The 20,191-nt window shown below is 33.5% G+C and overlaps 3 protein-coding genes across 5 annotated transcripts; all 3 read right to left on the bottom strand.

Annotated features, from left to right (window-relative positions):
• Positions 1–1,235: 1,235 nt before the first annotated feature.
• LOC122594998 lies at positions 1,236–1,769 on the bottom strand. The gene has a single exon (XM_043767281.1). The coding sequence runs from the start codon at positions 1,767–1,769 to the stop codon at positions 1,236–1,238; it is 534 nt and encodes a 177-aa protein (XP_043623216.1).
• A 7,490-nt stretch (positions 1,770–9,259) lies between these two features.
• On the bottom strand, positions 9,260–13,931 carry LOC122600335 (ABC transporter G family member 15-like). 2 transcript variants are annotated; one of them, XM_043773047.1, is made up of 9 exons: positions 13,569–13,931; positions 12,980–13,059; positions 12,430–12,894; positions 12,041–12,163; positions 10,823–10,954; positions 10,446–10,730; positions 10,070–10,342; positions 9,886–9,993; positions 9,260–9,729 (listed from the first exon to the last, which is right to left on the bottom strand). In XM_043773047.1, exons 1-9 carry the CDS (start codon positions 13,843–13,845, stop codon positions 9,379–9,381), a joined length of 2,094 nt encoding a protein of 697 aa, XP_043628982.1. In that variant the 5' UTR covers positions 13,846–13,931; the 3' UTR covers positions 9,260–9,378. The 2 variants fall into 2 exon arrangements, with proteins under 2 accessions (XP_043628982.1, XP_043628989.1); XM_043773054.1 differs by having other exon boundaries at positions 12,433–12,894.
• A 1,187-nt stretch (positions 13,932–15,118) lies between these two features.
• LOC122610062 (exosome complex component RRP45A-like) lies at positions 15,119–19,502 on the bottom strand. Of its 2 annotated transcripts, none has more exons than XM_043783046.1 (11): positions 19,379–19,502; positions 19,059–19,207; positions 18,773–18,982; positions 18,183–18,278; positions 17,971–18,085; positions 17,255–17,335; positions 16,954–17,142; positions 16,537–16,772; positions 15,923–15,981; positions 15,599–15,831; positions 15,119–15,516 (listed from the first exon to the last, which is right to left on the bottom strand). In XM_043783046.1, the coding sequence occupies exons 2-10, from the start codon at positions 19,193–19,195 to the stop codon at positions 15,641–15,643; spliced, it is 1,314 nt and encodes a 437-aa protein (XP_043638981.1). In that variant the 5' UTR covers positions 19,196–19,207; positions 19,379–19,502; the 3' UTR covers positions 15,119–15,516; positions 15,599–15,640. The 2 variants fall into 2 exon arrangements, with proteins under 2 accessions (XP_043638981.1, XP_043638987.1); XM_043783052.1 differs by having other exon boundaries at positions 15,623–15,831.
• Between the last annotated feature and the right edge of the window lie 689 nt (positions 19,503–20,191).

The raw sequence follows: 20,191 nt of genomic DNA, 5'->3' as shown, positions 1-20,191 counted from the left end.
ACAAGTTTTGTGACTTAGTATTGTGAAATTACCAAAACTATTTTGAGATATACCAAAACTAAAGGGTCCGACCTGAATTTGGGGTTTCCTGTGTGATTTCATACAACAAAAATACATCAAAATATTATAAAACAACACGTAAGGAGCATCCAACAAAACCCTGTCTATTGCTTTATGACCCAAAACTTTGGGAAGCTAAAATTAAAATGAAGAAGAGTTCATTAGAAAGGGCCCAAAAGGGCCTAAAAACAGATCACAATAGTACATGTTGGACATCAAAAGCCACTTCATCTGATTTGGATATACAAATCAACAAAAGCTAATCTCCCTCCATCGTAGCTGCATACTATAGTGTTTTGTGACACCCAATCGCTGTAAATTCGATGTGAGTTTACTTAGCCTCTGCTCCTTCATCTCATTAGCGTAAATTATACCTAATAAGAGTCAATTTATGTTACAAGGAAATGAAATATGGACAGCTACAGGGTTCCAATATGCATCAAATTGACACACAACTCTAAAAGATACGTGTAAGGGTCAACCAATACATGCATATTTAAGTTGAAAATATAAGACACAACTTGATGCCTAAGAATTAAGTAATTGCTTAGAAAGAGCATACCAGTGTTCTTCATCAGAGCTGCAATATAAGTTGTTTTACCACCAGGAGACGCCCTGCAAACAAAATGTATTTTAGTAAGAAAGCAGCATGTATGAGATGGGATATACACTGAATGTAGGGAGTTTAATATTTACGCCATGTCAACAATCCGCTAGTCTGAATGGAAACTAACCTGTTTAGTCTTGTACGCATGCCATACAAACTCTCATTCTAGTCTTGTACCTTAAACAACATACATGTTTAGTCGTTAGCTCATCATGCTTGAAAAATTAAGCCATTGCCTATTTAAAAACAAAGTAACAAGTGTATATGAAAGTTAAGAGGACTCACATATACGAATTATGCGTCATGTAACACTTCCCTGTACACTACATTTGTCGTGTATACTCCTGGTCGGGTGAAGTCTTTCACAGGTCTAACTAAAACCTTTGTCTTTTCCCGTGATATTCCTCTAGATAGTGCCACATAAAGTTGGCCATGTGAGAATACCGATTCTGGCAGATATATACCCACGTTTGGAATTGTTTGGCCTTGAGCCTTGTTAATGTTCATCGCAAAGCTAAGGCAAATCGGAAATTGTTTTCTCTTCAACTTGAATGGGAACATATCATTTTCAGACGGACATAGAGGAATTCTCGGTAAAAAAAACCCTTTTCCCGGCATGTTTACCAACGGCTATTTCTGCATCGATGACATTACGTTGAAAAGATTTGCATATCAATCTTGTGCCATTGCATAATCCATTCGATGGATCGATGTTACGTAAAAGTATAACCAGGCATCCAACCTTGAGTCGTAGACAATGAGGGGGCAAACCACTAACATTGAGCGAATTTAAGAATTCGATGGGATAATGGTTGTGTGTATCATCTAATGCCTCATCAAAACTGAAGTAGATATGTTCATTTCCAGGGAATTTATCGATCAACTCATCATTTATTTGGTCAACATTCTCATTTTTAGTCGATAATATTTCCATAGACGGGAATATTTCACTAATCAAATCCTTTCTCGCTTGATCAAGATTGGTATATGGTAAGGTCATATCCCCTGGTATACAAATAAAATTCTCATCAATGGCTTCTTCATCTCCATCACCGACGCGTAGTAAAAAATCTGAAAACCACGGATCTGTGAGTGCTCTCATATTTATAGTTAGATGCATCTTTCTAGTCACCGACCAAAGAGGCTGGATTCTCTATTATGGTAACTTTCACATGTCAATACGAAAAGCGGAAGATATATAACTAATCTGACTTATAATGGTAACTCGCAGATTCTGATTCACAATATCATGCAAATTGGAGTGTCTCCCAATCCTGAAACCAAACAGGCCCATGCATTTTCCATATACCTTGTCCAACCATTGCTTGCAACTTCATATGCTGCTTATTCAAAATAAAAAGACAGTGCACTGACTGGTTTGCAAGTCATACACATGTACACATAAGTGACCTCAACAACATAACAAAGCAAGTAAGGATACTTGACGCCAAAAAGAGTTTATTAAAATCCCGATAGGGTACAATAGAGAATCCCGATAGCGTAAAATAGAAAATTTAAATCCCTATAGGGTACAATAGAGAATCACCAAACATAGACACTTAAAATAGGTATTCAATAATATAAGAGACATATTATGAATATCAATAATATGATATCACTTATGACTTGAGATAGAGATGATCAAGGTGCTCTTTCTGACGACGAATCCTTTGAAAAATCGAGGTCAGTTCATCCATACTATCTTCCATTAACTGGATATCATCATTGATCTGAAAATAGAGCTCGTCAAAAATCTTCGCGCGACCAGCCTGACGGTTGTACTCCTATAATAAATATTAATATATATGAATATGTGAGATTGCCTCAAATAATATGAGGTACAACTAAAATACAATAACATTGGCAACAAAAATATAGTAAATATGTAGTAGATGTGGCGCATATTTACCTCCCAGCCAAGCACATGCGGGTCGCGGGTTGGAGGGCATCCACTATAAGGTGGCAAGACTGATATTTCAGCATGCTGCAAGATAAGGTAACATATGTTAAAGTGAGGTGTTATGTTGTATATTGAAAGTTTTGTTTTAGTTATTAAAAGTGCTGTAATAGTTACAAATAATAGTTTTCTTAAGTTTTTAACAACAAATTATCTACATGAAGTATTAAATATATAGATTACCTCATCAAGAATGTTTACCATAGATACATTGAAAGGGGCGGGAGTGGTAATGTTTACCATAGGATGTGCCAACAGTGGCTGAAGCACCATTGACATTAGTTTTCATTGGCGATTTGGTTGGAGTTGGAGCGATGGTGACACCAGCACTTTGAACGGGTGAAACGGGGGCAGTGACATCAGATGATGGAGATTTCATGTCTATGATGGAAGAAGAAGTGGGAAGGGTGTAAGGAAGAAGCAACTTGGTGGTGAAAAAAACTGAGAAGATTAGTTTTATTGGGTTCATGATATAAACCGTTCACTTGTATTTATATATCCAAAAAATACTGAAAATAAAAGGGTTATTTAAAAAGTTTGATTGATTAGTTTTATTGGGAACTAAATGACTTTACTATTAGAGCATTAAATACGAATTTGAAACTAAAAGCTTTAATACTCTTAATATTTACTCGTAAGACTTTGAAACTAATAATATACTCCACTTTACTAAATAAGAGCATTAAATACGGTAAGCAGCCATGTTTAGTATTTGTCTTGGGATAAATACGAATTTGAATTTTAAAAAGGAGCATTAATATCAATCCTCGTGTATCTATCTTTCTAATATTTGGAATAAGCAGCCATATTTAGTATTTATCAAGGGCAAGTTAGTAATTTTCCATCTAACAATTTTCTAACTATTTCCTAAAATAGGGGGTGGATAATCTTTATATAGGAGTAATAGATATGCTTTTATAATTATAGTTATTTAAAGAAAACATTTTTTAAAAAGACTTTGTTACTTGGCGTAAACTCATACAGATTATACATTCAAACATTTGAAGGTTAATAATTTGCCGTTCAAAAAAAAAAATACTGTAACATGAAGCCATTTTTTAAATATACTAGAGTGCTATTCAATTTGGATATCATTATCATTATGTCATAAAAGGAAAAAAAAAATGACATGACACACCTTTTTTCCTTATATCATCAAATCCATTTACATTAATAAACACATGTTCTTTAAATAAAATAAAAATATACCAAAACATTGCAATTTCGCAATTTCATGTTACCTGAGTTAGCAGGTGGAAAGTAAACGAATTGGAATTATGCCAACCCATAGGCATCTCATATACTCCTGGGGTTAAAAACTCGATAGCACGTTAAATGGGTTGTTGGGTTGATTCGGGTCACATGGGTTGGTGGATTGGCATGTTAAATGAGTTGGTGGATTGACGGGTTGATTTCTATTCAAATGGGTGTGGGTTTTCGAATCAAATAAATTGGTGGATCAACCTATTAAAAAACGTTATACATATTTGTATATTTTTTAGTTAGCGGGTTTACTAAATGACCCGAAAGGTCAACTCAACCTCGACCCATAAAAGTCAAGTTAGTGGGTTTTCGTGTTGAGATTTTACAACCCTAACCTAGTTTTCCGAATCGGTTTCAAATCGAATTTCAGGTAAGATCGAGTATTGATAATCTTAATATATATATTAAACTGACTCTATATATATTATATCAAAAAGTGTAGAAGATTTAAGACTTTATTTTTATATTATGTTCGATGTCATAGTAACTTGATTGTAGATAAAAGGCCTTTAAGTTTACTTGGTAACCCGGTTAAAGATTAGGTATTAATCTAGTATAAAGCTAGCTATCGGAGGTGCTTATAAAAATATTTTATATTATTTTGCTAATAGTTTAGTTTAGTGTGTGTTAATTAAGTTGCCAAATTAATAGTAGTTGTTACCCTAAATGGTTTACATATAAAAAGTTCTTAAATGAATTCAAAAATTAAGACATTGTGCTCTGTCATCTATAGACGAAAGAAAGGTACATGCATGTTGCGGCGGTGGAGGTGATGGTAGGGTGGTGATGTAATGGCGGTGACGGTGATGAGGTGATCTACTTGACAGGCTCCGCCCACGGATTTAAAAATTCGTCAAAACTATATCGAATGAGGTCTCTAATGAAAGAACGTGAAATTTTAAGAATACCCATATAATTTTTACGAGTATAGTTTATCAATGTACGGTTTTTGAGATAAAAGATTTTGAATGAATTAGATGAATAAAATGATTTATGTATGAGAGAGAGAAAAATGAGTGGTTGAGATTTAAGGAGAAAAAAAAGGTATTATTGTTATTTAGAATAGATAGAAGACGCATTTTGGGGAAGTAAATGTTGAAACTTAAAATGTTAGACTAGTGTTAATTGCTTTATAGTGTGTGTATATATATATATATAAGTTAATTGCTTTATAGTATATATATATATAGAGAGAGAGGGGAGACAATCAAATAAGAACAGTCTTAAAATAAGAACGGTGAGAACACTTAAAAAAACATCATTTTGATGCATTAAAGGTCCATAAAACTAACATAGTGCATAACTAATTATCATTATTGAAGTGTATAGCAACACATTGGCCTGTCAAAATCAAGAAAATCATGTTTTTTGTTTTGTGCTTCCATCTTGAATGCATATTCTTTAAAATGATGCATTCACAAAAAAACGTGATTTTTTTTATTTTAACGGATCAATGTGTTGTTAAACACTTAAATGATGATAATTAGTTCTGCACTATGTTAGTTTTATGGATTTTTAATGCATCAAAATGATGTTTTTTAAGTGTTCTCACCGTTCTTATTTTAAGACTGTTCTCACCGGAGTGTTACCCTATATATAGATATAGATAAATATATATAGGAAGGCACTTTAAAAAAATAAATGTTGAAGCTTAAAATGTTAAACATGAGTTATTTACTTTATAATATATTCTAGTAGGACATATTATAGTAGGAAATATATTCTAGAATCTTGTAATGTAACAAACTTTGAACGAATGTCTATAGTAGGAAATAACTAAAGTTGTGTGTATTGTATGTAAACAACTCAAATATAATGTTTATTGTATGTAAGAAAATGTATTCAACCAATTAAAATCAGACAAGTGACACCTCTATATGGTTGCCACGTATGTTTTCTTAGATACAATAAACATTTTTTAAAGTTGTTTACATACAATACACAAAACTTATTTCTTACTATAGACATTCGTCCAGAGTTTATACATTTCATGATACTTATCCCTATATTCTAGTAGTATAGATAAGTAAATAATTAGTCAACTTGTATACGTATGGAATTGGCTATTATAAAATAAATATTAAACTTAGAAAGAAAAAAGGAAAAAAAAAACATTTTAAAATCTTGACCATTCAATCACAATAAACCTGATGCATGAAAGAAATTTATAGATCACAAGTATATACACTTTTAGTTAACATACAAAACACACACCACCTTATGAGTTAAAGTGTATACATTTTCATTTTAGATACTTATACTCCTTAATAGAGGAGATACCTATGTTTAATAATGTTGTGGTCTAACGATATCAAATAATGTGATCGACTAATCAGGAGATTATGGTTTTAAGTCTTCAAAACTTAACTATGATATGTTATATTAATCTCTTTAATTTCGGGTTCTAAATGTTTGGAGCTGGACATCAAGCAATTGATAGAACAAGACATTCCCGTGTTGTTTATCAACAATGTCTCAAACGTACGTTAGACATTATGACTCACATGGAGGTCGTCGTCATCTCTACGAGTAAAATAACGTACAGAGGTATGTTTGTCTTTCTTTTGATCATTTGTACCTCATCCTTAAAAATGATGATTCATTATTGGACCATTTTGGTCGTTTGTAATTCATTTATTCGATCATTCATTATTATTATCATCAATCAAAAAGGTGGTATGGAACTTTGACGTGACTACGCATGATCTAGGTCACCATCAATATCATATCAATATATTCAATTCTCTTGGATAGTTGGTCATCAACTTGAAAATTGTCTAAGCAAATTATCGAAACCTTGATTCTTGATAATTCGTTGGGATCAAATGAAAATTTTATAATGCGCAAAAAAGGGGGAAAAAAATGATGCGTGAGACGATAGAAGATATAGGAAAGTGTTTTTATATATATACAAGGAATGATTAATTGGTAGTACAAAAATCATTTAAGATATGATTGGAAAAGTTGGTTTATAATTTTTAAACAAAATGTCATTTGGATTCTTAGAATGAAGAAATTCGAAAAGATTGAGTCACATTCAATGGAAGATTCAGAATGATTACGATTTAGGGAGTCAACTGACCATGTGTCGAATGTGAATGTGAACAAAGATCCTCAATTCCTCATTCAAAATTTCAAATTACCATTTTAGTTAATAATGGATCTATCTCAAATAAAAAAATAATCACAAATTATACCATATAATTAAGGAAGGGACATGCTCCCAATATAGTTAAGTCAAAAGAAAATATTATATCAAATTCTTAAAGCCATTATGGTTGAGTCGAAGTAAAATATTATATCTGGTGAAACTAATACTTAAAATTACAAAGTACATTTGATATTTATATTTATATATCTATATATGTAAAGTTAAAGGAAGGGACTCTGCTCCAGTATTCTTTAGCTTTGATACCCTTTTATACAATCCTGTAAGGTTTTGAGTACCATTAAAACACATTTGATATTAATAAGTTAATGATTAATTAACTTAAAAATAAACCTAAACATATTATATTATCAATTAATATATGCCATGCTTTTTTTTTTTCACTCTCCTCATCCTTATCCTTAATTTTGCCACATATGTTCATGTTGTTTTTAGGTTTACTTTTTGTTCAATGATTAAGCCTATTAATCATTTTGCTATTTATAAACTTCATTGCATATGTATATAGGTAATAATTTTTTCTCGATGTATTGCACACACACTATGTTAATTAGTTAAGTAATAGAGTGATCTAAAATTTCTTCATTTGGTTTTGCTTTCTTAATCTAAGATATATGATATTCATTATTCTGCAGAAATGGTTTCTTTTTCCATCAATCTCAACGTATTGACGGCACTTGACTACATGTAAATTAATCAATTATTAATAGAGTAAACAATACTTATGACTTATGAGATTCATATATTTAAATGGGGGGATATAAACGACAACCAGTTAAAAAAAAATTTCTTTTAACTCAAATTCTTAACAAAAAAAATCCCAATGGGCTCACACGAGCTGACGGGCCCAGTTCATAACTTGCTTAAATAGAAAAACTAATTAATGGGTTTACCTACGCCAAAACCATAGCTTAAAAAGTTAAAATTTTAAATTGACACAATTACGACCAGTTTTTTGTACTGTCTGAATAAATTAATATTTTCAATTGATCAGTATTTTTGATTATTATATTTTGAATAGAACTATACTTCAATGACTCAATTTATAAAGCGATATATGTATTACTTGTTCATCATTTTCTACATATTAATTTCAAAACCAACACACTTACATGAATTATCGTATTATGGAATTTACTCATTAAATCCAATAAGATCCAAACAGACACCACCTTTGCATTACATGTTATATGCTGTTGGAAATTATCTGCATAAAAACATTGATAAAACCCACAAACCCAACCTCTATAAAAATACTAAAAAATAGAAACCATCAAAAAGATCGTTTTTGAAGTAGTTCCAAGTGTTTTGTAGAATCATCTACTTAAAACTTTTTTTTATCAGTATTCTATAATATATGATAATATAATATATGTATTAGGTTGAATACTTTGTTGGGTTTTGTTTTTGCCGGACCATCTCGCTTGGCCCTATTTTTTCATGTCTTCGTGAAGCCCATTGGATTAGGGCCTTAGAATTTGGGAAAGTATTGGGCTATTTTGGCGATAAAACTTTTTTTTGTAATTTGTGTTTCCAAACTTTTAGCAAGTAAAGTCTTAACACTAAAAGCTTCGAAAGCCTTGAAAATAAAACTTACTCAAAATAATGATTAGAAAAATAAAACCTTCACTTTTGTTTTAATTACAAGCTTCTGGCAAAAGATATCAACTTTAGCCTAAATTATTTTATTTTTTTAAGGACTTCGTGGTTAACTTGTCTTATTTAAAATAATTCACTACAAAGTCAAAAAGTTACCAATGGGCCGCCAACACCATTGGTTTAAGTGTATTAACATATCCATTGTCCGAAGAGAAGAGAGTTCAAACTGGTACATATACTAAAACAATAACTAATAAAGTGATTGTTGATTCATATAAAGTATTAGGCTATCTCCAATGGGGGTGCCCTTTGATATCTTTTACCGTTAAAACTTGGTCAAAACTAAGGATTTTTTGAATGATGTCTTACCTAAGGGCATACCATTACTTGTCCTTACCTAATATATTTTTGTTTTTAGTTGGAGGTAAAAAGATATGTAAGGATATTTGTATGGTTGGAGATAAAATTATAGGATTCGAATGATTTATAAGGATGTATAAGGATTTGTAAGGATATGATGTGGCAGCTCAAGGACGCCTAAGAGAGTCCTTAGCATTAAAGATAGCCTTAAAGATCGATGTACATATTCATGAACTATCATAGGTAATACAAACTAAAACAATATCTTTGTATAAATGATGTGTATATGAGTAGTGATTTGGATATCACTTTTATTACCATCAAGTTTGTATAGTAAATAGGTAATGTTCTATACGTTTAAAGCTACGAAATTGGGGAGTTGAGGCCCTCTTGTGACGACAACGACCGAAGGTTTTTGTATCGTCTTGAAGATGGGAACTTCACGAATGAGGCTCGCCTTTTCAGACGATGTATAGTTCTCTTTGCATACATGGACTGGAAAAATGGCACCGCCTTTTCCCTCAGCTTGAGAATCAGAAAGAAAATGGTTCTGTAACTCACAAGAAGCCCGAATATTGCAAACAAGTCCCACCATTTTGAGTGACTCAATGGCAACCGGAACAACTTTGTTATAACTTCTTCCCCTGTGATTTTCGGGTCTCCTGGGGCTAATCCATCAAACACTAACCCTAACAGATCATTTTTGTATCCTCCCTGCATTCGGTTTAGTTACTTGATCACATTACTTAAGATCTTAATAAAACTTGCAAATTACTTTTTTTAAAGACAAATAGTCTCACTATTTACAAGTTTTTCCACAATAAGAAAAGATAGTTGCACTACGGAAATGTTGTTACTTGCAAGACTTACTTGTATAGCCCAGGATCCATAGTTTAAGTAAGAAACAGGATAGCGCCAAAATGGCTTTGGAAGATCAGGAAGTTGTCGAAAGAAACCAGATGTCATCATCATAACCCCCTATTATGTTAAACAGTTAGCGTTTTGTAGCGACAAATTAAAAGCACGAATGCATATATTGATGGGGTAATCTTACCAAGACTCCTGCCCCAATAACAAGTCCAGTCAAGAAATTGGGAACTAGAGCAGCCACGATCATCATACAACTCTCGATCACTGCAATCGAGCCAAAGATGTTGAGGCAGTAAAAAGCATAGCGTGAGAACCCATCATTGAACTTGACCATGTTCCATGCAATTGTCCCCGTGATGAAGGAAACCGCGACCAAGAATGGGAACGAAGATAGGAAGTTTGATAATACAAACACTCCAACCCCATAGTACCCATTGAGTCGTTCACGACTAAACATCTATCAAAACACCAAAGAGATGAGCAAAGAATTGTCATATAAGTATACAGCAGTTAATTAGTCCCTTTTACACCACCAGGTATATATATGATCAATTGCTTACCTTCATATCTTCGATAAACGAAGGGAAGCTTCCAATGGACATGAAAGTCATGAAGCCCGTAATGAAACCACCACAGGCTCCCCTGGCTATTATGGCTGTGTAACCGGTTCCAACGTCAAAGAAGATTGTCCCGACACATATTGATACAACTAAATAGATAATTATACGCAACCAGTAGTATCCCATGTCTCTTGACATGTTCACAAAAGATCGTTTGGTCAAAGTCCTAAGCTGTTTCCACCATCCGGCTTGGCTTGCACTACTTGGCCCTGTGTCCATCCCACTCTACAAACCAAAAACAACACTTAGTGGTCGCAACTCGCATGGATCCTAAGCTTAATTAATGGGTCATAGTTTGGACAAACTAATTAACTTACGATTGCAGAGAGCTGTTTCATCTTTGACCGGGCTTTTGCAGCTTGTTTTGACCACCGGTATTTCTCTACTAGCGTTGCTTTGATCTGTGCTGTTGCCAAATTCATAAATGGGTCCGATTCTTCTTGCTCTTGCTGCAAATAGTTAAAACAACAATAGCACAAAATGTAAAACTATATTACTCCAATACTTTATAAAATGTAGCTTAATGGGTCATAGTGACTTTTTTTTTACAGAAAAGTGTACGTATTACAAAAGAGACTTTATGGCTCTCCGGAGCAAGGCCTACTTTTCCCGGTGACACATGGCTAAGAGGTGTTTCTCACTTTTCAAGGGAGCAAAGTCTTCTATTTCTTATAGGCGTTCCTTACTTGAATATATTAATATTATCTATACTTTTTTATAAAACAAAAATACCTGTCAAAATTTTAAGTTTTAACATTTATTGTCTTAAAATGCTCCCCTTATCAATCCTTTATTTACCTAAAAACTATATTACCCTTTCTCTCTCCTCAGATATCGACCAATCATTTTTTTCTCTTTTCTCTATAAATCATTTATTTCTCTAATTCATTTAAAATCTTTTATCTCAAAAATCGTACATCGATAAATTATAAAAATTATATGGGTGTTCTTAAAATTTCATGCTCTTTCATTAGAGATGTCATTCGATATACTTTCGACGAATTTTTAAATCCGAAGGCAGAGCCAGTACGGTTAAGACATTTGGCTATCACACTCTATAACCTATCATACTTTATGACCTATCACCTCTACCATCTCATTGCCGCAACGCGCGGATACTTACTCTCGTATGTAAAAATGACAAAAAAGTAGACGAAAGGAGTGCTTTTTGCAGGTGGGCACATTCCCAACTGCTTTTTTCTTCTTCATATAGAGCTTCAATTTTCTCATGCCACACCCTCTTTCTCTCCAGAACGCCCTTCAATGTTCCGGGCATTTGAACAAAAAAAAGTGATATATGGCGGCTTGCTCCAGATAATTTAAGTATGAACAAATTTGTTGTGAACAATGGGGCCGTTGAGGCGTTGATGAGTTTGGGGCGTTAACTTGTTTTGAAGGACCACATTTTAATGTTTGCACATGGCCTAAATTTTTTTTGCATTTTTTTATTTTTATCATATCTTAGCTACCGATCTAGTGAATAAATCTTGTGTACACACTTTTTATAGTAAAACAAAAAGGAATACTATACTTACGAGCATTCTTGATGATCCTTTGAGTGTAGCTGTTACGACGTCAAAATCTGAATTAATACAACGTAGAAAATGGTCGGATGGATTTCTCTTGATTGGACATGGAAACCCCGACTCTGCAAAAAACTGTACGTACAAAGATACTATCATCTATACATGACTTTAATATAACATCATTCTATTGATCTTCTTGATTCCAATTTGGTGTTATAAAATCTTTGTATCGCAAACCCATAAAATATATAATTCTAGATTTCTTTCTAGATAGGCGAAGGAGCTGTCCTCGCCTATCACTAGAACTTATCATTAGTTCATGTTTTCTTTTCCTTTTCATTTTTACATTCTAAGTAAGGAATTAAATCCATAAATCAAATGGGGAACAAAAGAGTTACAACCTCTATAGCTTCCTTTGCTTCTCCAAAATAGACAGTTTCGCCTCCAGATAAAAGAAATAAGTCATCAAACAACGCAAAAACTTCACTACTCGGTTGATGAATGGAAGAAATGACGGTTCTTCCATCACGCGACACACTTTTTAGAGCTTGAGCCACAAAAAACGCAGAGGCACTATCAAGACCACTTGTTGGTTCATCCAAAAACAAAAGGCGTGGTCTCACAAGGATTTCAAGCGCAATGCTTAGCCTTTTCTTCTCGCCGCCACTTATACCCCTCAAATGCCAATTTCCAATCAATCTATCCGCACAATCCTCAAGCCCCATCTCCATTATTGTCCCCTCTATCGTGTCATGGACTTCTTCTTTCGATAATGTCGTAGGAAGCCTTAAATGGGCTGAATAAGTGATCGTTTCTCTAACCGAGAGGGTTCCCATTAGAACATCTTCTTGTGTCACGTAGGCCTACAATTATTTCATTTGCCTCAAATTAATGTTGCCATTTTTACAAAAAGAGCAAAAAACCATACAAATTGATCGAGTCACTTACGACAGCACCATAGGTTAGTTTCTTCTTCTCTCCATTGAGTAAAATATTTCCGCTCATCACCACATTCCTTGATAGTCGACCTATATCAATTACGTACAATTCAAATCACACACAAAAGAACATTTTTAAGTGGACCAACCATATATGTAATTATGTTATTTCTAAGTCTATATAAATTAATAGCTAAACATAACAAAAGTTGAAGTTGGATTTTAGAGTCTAACAGTACAAAGAAATAAAGATCGAGTTAAAATATTTCACATAATTTGGTTACAGTTTCCACAACTTTTGGTAAAAGGAACTTGCTAATTAACTTTTTTGTACATAAATGTTGCATTTCGCAAACGTTCTGACTTTTGTTTCAAGTACGCTTATAAAAACGTCCTAGTTACTAAAAATAGCCACAAATCGTTTAGGTACAAAATTCTTTCCTGTTTTTGCTATACTATATGTTCAACAAACATTCTATAACCCGAGATATGAAAATCCGTACCTGCCACGTAGTAAATATATATAAAAAAAAAAAAAAAAGTTGTAAACAAGACTTGTATATATTCATATTCAAGGAGAGAGAGAGAGAGAGAGAAACCTGCTAATGCATCAAGAAGTGTGGATTTGCCTGAACCAGAAGGTCCCATGATAGCCATGATTCGACCTGGTTCGGCAAATCCATTAAGACCGTTGAGCAACCGCTTGGTCGGTCCATCACCAGCGCTCGGGATCATTGCTCTTAAATCTTGCCACACCAAATAACTTGCTCTTTCTTTCATACTTCTACTCGGACCTATACTTAGTCCATTATTACTGTCATCATATTCATCTACACGTTCCGCCATTCTACCACTACCCCCTTGATCTATTTCCATATTCAGTAAAGAGATATCTTCAAAGAAAGAAAATGAGTATTAACTGATAGAGCTAAACTTGCGGCATGTTGGAGATATTTCATAATTCTTTTTTTTTTTAGCTTTATGAAGTAATTATTAGTTGATATATATTTGTGGTGGGGCTTGATAGTATGGGCCTGCATTTATTTTGAAAGCACTAGTTGGTTGGTTGTTGTAATGACTTCTAAAATTGATTAGTCAGTACCTTACTTTAGAATTAAATCAAGAAATACTTAGAGAGTTAGAGCCATCAGGTGTCGTTGAAGATCGTAAAACTACCTAAAATATAATCTTTCATCATTTTTGGGTCATTATGGATAGAAAACGCGCATAACACCATGTATTTGGTTTCTACATTTAGAATAATACATAAAGTATTTTCAAACTAATTTCATTATAATAAATTAAAACATACATTAAAGAATTATTAGCAATAAAGATATACTAGTATAAAACTAATATAAAATGATCCAAAACTTTTTAAGAAAGTTATTGTTCTTTCTTTTCAATACAACATAGAACATACGTACAACATATAATTCAAGTGCGTAGTTATAAAGATATGGTGACCAAAATTGCAATATGAGAGAATGCATCGCCGGCATATCATGTGAAATGATGCCTTTGTGACAACAAATGAGGTTTACCCCTGTTTTTATAACGCATATATTTCATGCATTAATTCCTAGTTTTCAGTGTATTTATTCGTTTAGTTATCTGTTTTTATAACGCATATATTTCATTCATTAATTCCTAGTTTTCAGTGTCTTTATTCGTTTAGTTATTTTGCAGCAGGGCTTCTTATCTTAACATTATTAAAAATGGAGAAGCTATTCCTATCTTCAAGTTATGCGGGTCGGGCAAATTTTTAAGTCAGATCTATGTGACTTAATCGGATATCTATGTAACTGTTTTCCAACTTTGTAAAGTTTATTACTGTATATCTTAACATTTGTTACTGATGACTGATCAGCAGCTAATATGAAAATTTATATATTAGATATCTTTTTTATGGATGTTATAATGAGTTTTTGACAACCCTTAGCAAAATCTTTAAATGTTATACTTGAGAACAATAGCATTATCGGGTACCAGATGATGACATATGTACACTAACTTGGGTTGAGATCACGGAGGCAGCCATCAAAGACCGAAGATGTAGAGCGTACACATCAAGATATGCCGATATATAACTGATTAAGTATATGCCATCAGTCAAATTGTGAAGTGGTTTGTGGTTGCACCTATCTCATCATGCTAATTAAAAGGATCATAAATTCATCAAGGGTCCTCATACGGTTCACTATCAAACATTCAAACTTGTTTGTTAACCTGACCCATATGAGATATGACAACTTCACATAAACTAATTCATTTAATATATTTATAAAAAAAAAAAAACAGTTGCACATACAAAGACCGCAAAGGGTCCAAAATATGTGACAGCTTGTGTGAATCCATTGTATATGACATATTCGACCTATTCCTTTTTCAAATACTTATCTTTGTTTTAGTCCGTCAACTCATTGGAGCTCAGGCATAACACAGGTCGAAATTGTACTCTAAGAATCGCCCTCACTTGATTTTAGTTCCCTTTAGGCTCGTCTTACCACATATGTTTCATTCAATTTTGCACAGATATTGCTTCCTCTAAGCCACAAAAAAAAACGCTTCAGTTAATAGTTAAAGCAAATTGGAAAAAACTGCATGAATATATTATATAGTTTCATACAAGAAAAGCTGGTTTTAATCTAACTTGTCATGTCACTGAGGTCTACTTGTTTTTCCTCTTGTGTCTTGGCTTTACCGCATCTTTTAGCGTCTTCGGTTGCTTCTTTTCTAGTCCAATTTCCATTGGCTCATGCGCTGAAGCTACTGAATTGGTATCAGAAGCTTGTTGGCTGGATTTGGTCTCATCAGGCTTCTCTTGTCTTAATTCTTCACCATCCTTTTCGACAGGTGAGGCTACAACATTTGCCCATAAATGAACTTTTAAGAAAATATCTTGGCGAGGGAATATTTTGTAGTCATTCCAAATTGTTACGAAATTACATACCACGGCCAGCTAGAGAGGATCTCAATGCATCAGCATCAACACCTGTTGAATATGGATCCCTGGAAAAAGGAAACAATGAGACATAAATACACCTGAATTCTAGAAAGTTACATGACAAGGGACTACATTAAGGTAAAATCAATCCACTTCTGCTATTCACCCTTACTGATGACAAAGCCATCTGGCAGATTTACATTGTATTTAATAGGTGGTCCGACAAAAGTAACTATGAAAACCAGTCAACCCAATATTGAATTTTTTTCAGCTGATCTAGATTGGGGTGGTTATGGTTTATCTGGTTAAATCCGACAATTATATAAACGGGCAAGGGGTCAAACAAGATGAGTTGAACATCACCCGCAATCTATTTTTTTTAATGCGTACCACCTCTTTTTATATAAGATACCGTTTTTCAGCCATACCTAAGACTATATAAATTAACTTTATGCAATAACAAATTTTAAAAAGTTGATGAAAAGTGATCGAGGATCTACCTGAATCTAAAATTTTAGACATTTCAATTCAAAGCCATTTTGACCCAAAACGCCCATCCAATCTTAACACCTCTAAAAACAAAATTTTAGATTCATTTAATTTAACCAGATAAAACATACCAACTTGAAGGCCCGCCACTAAAGGCCTTTGCGGTGTTGTTTCTCTTGTTAGTATTAGCATCTGCATTTGATTGGCTTCCAATACTAGATTCATCTAACCCCAAATTTAATCTTTGTATATGATGCTTGGCCGAATCACTGGAACCATGATGATCAGGTTCTCTACCACTCACAGCAGGTGGAGGATTATGACGTTTAATTTTCCGTAACGATCTTTCTGTATTATACGACTCAACCTGAAAATTCAAAATTATATTTGCATATTGATCAGTACTGAACAAAAAAAAAATTAGTTACATATGAGGTATCACTATTCAAATAGCTATTTACAAGCATACAAATCAAACTTTACACATATATGGCAGCAGAATATATAATTCACGTATTTAGCTCTAAATTCAAACTAAAGTGACTCACGGCATTCTTTATTTTGCTTGTTATATCACCAGCCTTTACAGAGGCAATGCGCAAACACTGCATGATAACACTATGCATGACTCCGTCACCCCCAGCTTTCTGAATAGCACAAACATCACCATTTGTATTAAGTGTAGCAGTCATCGATCCTCCCATAACAGCCTCTTCATAGTGTGTCGGGTCAATCACCTAAAACCACCAGATAAAATTAATGGAACCCATATGTGAAACACTCAACCCAATTCATACAAAGTAGTATTCGATTTATGAGAAAATAGATTTCAAGATTCAGCTTGCATACCACAATGTTTTCTTTACCAATAAACCCAAATGTTACTGCCACCGGAAGATGGTGAATTATCAAAGGAAGTGGCTCCCTCACCTGTTAATGTACACATAACAATTTACTTAAGAACACAATGGTTATTCGGAAGCAAGATCACAAGAACTAAGATATATCAACTAAAGGTGGATCAGGTAACTGGCCAAACAGATTCAGGTTAACAACCAGCAATTCCTTAGTTGGTCCATCAGGAAATATTCAAATTGGATTGACCTGTGACCACTTTTTTACCCATTGTTATTTTTTAAGATAACTCATGCCCTAATTTTATTAACAAAACCATAATACCATATTATTACGATGATAATCTAAATTGTTTAAAGAAGTTTACAACAATTTAAAACTTCTTATGCATAAGGCGTATAAATCAAGCTAATTTAAATGCATTCTCCTTTTAGTTAATTAGTTTATTTGACCCAGTTTCCCTTATATATAAGAACACAACCCACTACTTACTAAATGAAAACCACAATTAACAACCAATGCTTTTGCTGAGCTTGAGAAAACACAGATTAATATGTTACTATCGCAAGGACAGTCTAATGTCAACAAAGAATAAAAACTAAAAACTGAAGTTAGGGAGCAGCAGCAACAAATATAGGCAGTCCAATGTCGACTATAAACGTAGTACAAACACTAAAAACTTATATAGAACAAATACAGAGAAGACTCACGTCAGGTGAATGTACTATCAGTTCTTGACCATCTTCCCCTCCAAATGTACAATCAGGCCTCCTGAATGTTGACAGGGCAGCCAAAGCAGCAATGTTGGCAGCATCAACAAGATTTCTGTTTGCACATACAATATGTTTAATGAAAAATAATAAATCAACTTTATTAAACCTTCAAGCGCTTAAGCTAGTAGTATGTGCTCTTTCCAACTTACCCTCCATTATCTATAATGTGAAGGTCAATCCGAATCGACCATACCATCTTCCCTGCAATGACACAAAGTGATTCCGTGTCCACGGCCCTGCTTTCCCTGCAAGATCGGTCTCACCAAATTAATGTAGAAGGGACGATCCAATATATTCCAGTCTAAAAGACACCCTAGAAGTAATCCATCAAATATACTAATAATGAAATGATTAATAACAGTGGTTTTCCCCTTTGGTTTCAAAGAAAGCTTGAGGCTTTCAGATATAGAAAACCTCACTAAGGTACTCTATTAAAGAGATGACTGGTTGTGGCTCTAATGTTTGAAGTTGTAAAGTTGTAATGGATGCTATAAAATATGATGACTGATTATTACCAATTGGATATTTAGATAAGCAAAAGCAGCATATGGTTACGAAAACACTAAAAAACTTATTATTACAAGTTCAAAGCACAATACTCAAATAATTGGTTCCAAAGCACAAATCCAAACATCCCGAAAATCACATTTGAGAAGAGTACTAAAATAATAGGTTCACATAGGATGTAAACCAATCAACATATAGAAGGCTAAAAATATATAAATAAATAAAACGATACCTCAACCCACGATCAACAATACGTCCCAACTCTATCGCCGAGTCTCCAGGACGACCCGGTTCAAAAGAAGGATCAGCCATAGGTGAAAACTCAGTATAAATAGCAAACATCCCTTCATTCGGCCTATCTCTATAAGGCTGAACAAGTTGACCCGTAACAAAACCGATAACTTGAGTTTGACCAAGTTGCACTTCTGATGAGCCATCTTCACTACACTCATTATATTAAAACAATCAACAAACAACCTAACTAATTTTTCTAACAAACAATAAACACGAAACCGTACCTGCCAAACTTAATAGTTAAGTTTCGATAGTCGAATGGACGTCGACCGTCAACCCTAATTTCGGAAACTAAGGCACTCTCAATAAACTTTTTTTCATTTACTGTCATTATTAGGGAATTAGCTATCCTTTGTTCCATTTTTACGGCCCCCTGCATTTCACATTTTTAACTTTAATGATTGATTGTAGGCGTTTTATGAGAAACAGTATTAAAAGAATTAATTTATTGTAATTAGATATTTATAAAGTGATTAAAGTACATTAAAAAAGTATAGATAAAACTAGATATAAGATAAGAAATTAGAAGCTTAAGGAAACTTGCCTGTAGACGGTGGTGGACGGCGGCCGAGAAGTTACGATTGTGGTGGTGGCGACGGCGGAAATCGGAAGTTGGGGAAGGAGGGTTTGGGGAAGGGTTTTTGGGGGAAAATTTGCACTACAGAATACTAGTGTGAGAATGTTTACATACACAACCCTGTAAATACACAATTGTTTACTTTTTCTCTACTTTTCTATTAGATCAACTAAATAAACTTCTCTCATACCAAAATTACTTTATTGTCTTTATCTTTATCTTTAATCTTTAACCCCTCACACCAAAAAAAAAAAAAAAAAAACTAGATTTAAGATTTAAGTATATTTTTTTTCCTAAAAAATCTCTTTCAGCATATTTATGGTTGTTAAAATGCTCCTCTACACTCTACAACACTAGGAATATCATATTTATCCTTATAACAAATTATCACTCCTAAAACAAAATGACAGCCAAATAAACTCACAACTTTGTTACCGTAAAATCATACTCTCTAACCAATATATTCATCAAAAAAAAGATGGTTATAAAATTCCGCCGCAACGCGCGGGTATTATGCTTGTTTAAAAAAAGAGATTGATTCCTAATTTATTTTTATTTTTTGAAAGGCGTGGATCATTTGTTCGCAACAGATGATCTAGCTTACGTTGCTTAATTGGGTTCACGCTAGAGAGCTTTTTCACCCTAACTAGTAGGAAAAGAAACCCCCAACTAAACTTTCTGAAGGCACGACATTTAATTGGGATAAAACTTTGTCTCTTCTGCTGGACTCAAACATGTTTCATTATAGAACTTTATTTGTGAAATTTTTTCATATGTGTT

Source organism: Erigeron canadensis, chromosome 1, assembly GCF_010389155.1.
Source record: "Erigeron canadensis isolate Cc75 chromosome 1, C_canadensis_v1, whole genome shotgun sequence".
Taxonomy (NCBI): Eukaryota; Viridiplantae; Streptophyta; class Magnoliopsida; order Asterales; family Asteraceae; genus Erigeron; species Erigeron canadensis.
This window is presented reverse-complemented; position numbering and strand designations above follow the sequence as displayed.

What these genes read in the sequence shown, in the direction of transcription:
- LOC122594998 (XM_043767281.1), bottom strand. Translation starts at nt 1,769, where the DNA reads ATGAGAGCACTCACAGATCCGTGGTTTTCAGATTTTTTACTACGCGTC.
- LOC122600335 (XM_043773047.1), bottom strand. Translation starts at nt 13,845, where the DNA reads ATGGAAATAGATCAAGGGGGTAGTGGTAGAATGGCGGAACGTGTAGAT. An exon ending in TGAAACAGCTCTCTGCAATC is followed by an intron (nt 10,731 to 10,822) that starts GTAAGTTAATTA and finishes TTTGGTTTGTAG; the next exon opens with AGTGGGATGGACACAGGGCC. An exon ending in ATGGATCCTGGGCTATACAA is followed by an intron (nt 9,730 to 9,885) that starts GTAAGTCTTGCA and finishes AACCGAATGCAG; the next exon opens with GGAGGATACAAAAATGATCT.
- LOC122610062 (XM_043783046.1), bottom strand. Translation starts at nt 19,195, where the DNA reads ATGGAACAAAGGATAGCTAATTCCCTAATAATGACAGTAAATGAAAAA. An exon ending in CAAGCAAAATAAAGAATGCC is followed by an intron (nt 16,773 to 16,953) that starts GTGAGTCACTTT and finishes TTGAATTTTCAG; the next exon opens with GTTGAGTCGTATAATACAGA. An exon ending in ATCCTCTCTAGCTGGCCGTG is followed by an intron (nt 15,832 to 15,922) that starts GTATGTAATTTC and finishes CAAATGTTGTAG; the next exon opens with CCTCACCTGTCGAAAAGGAT.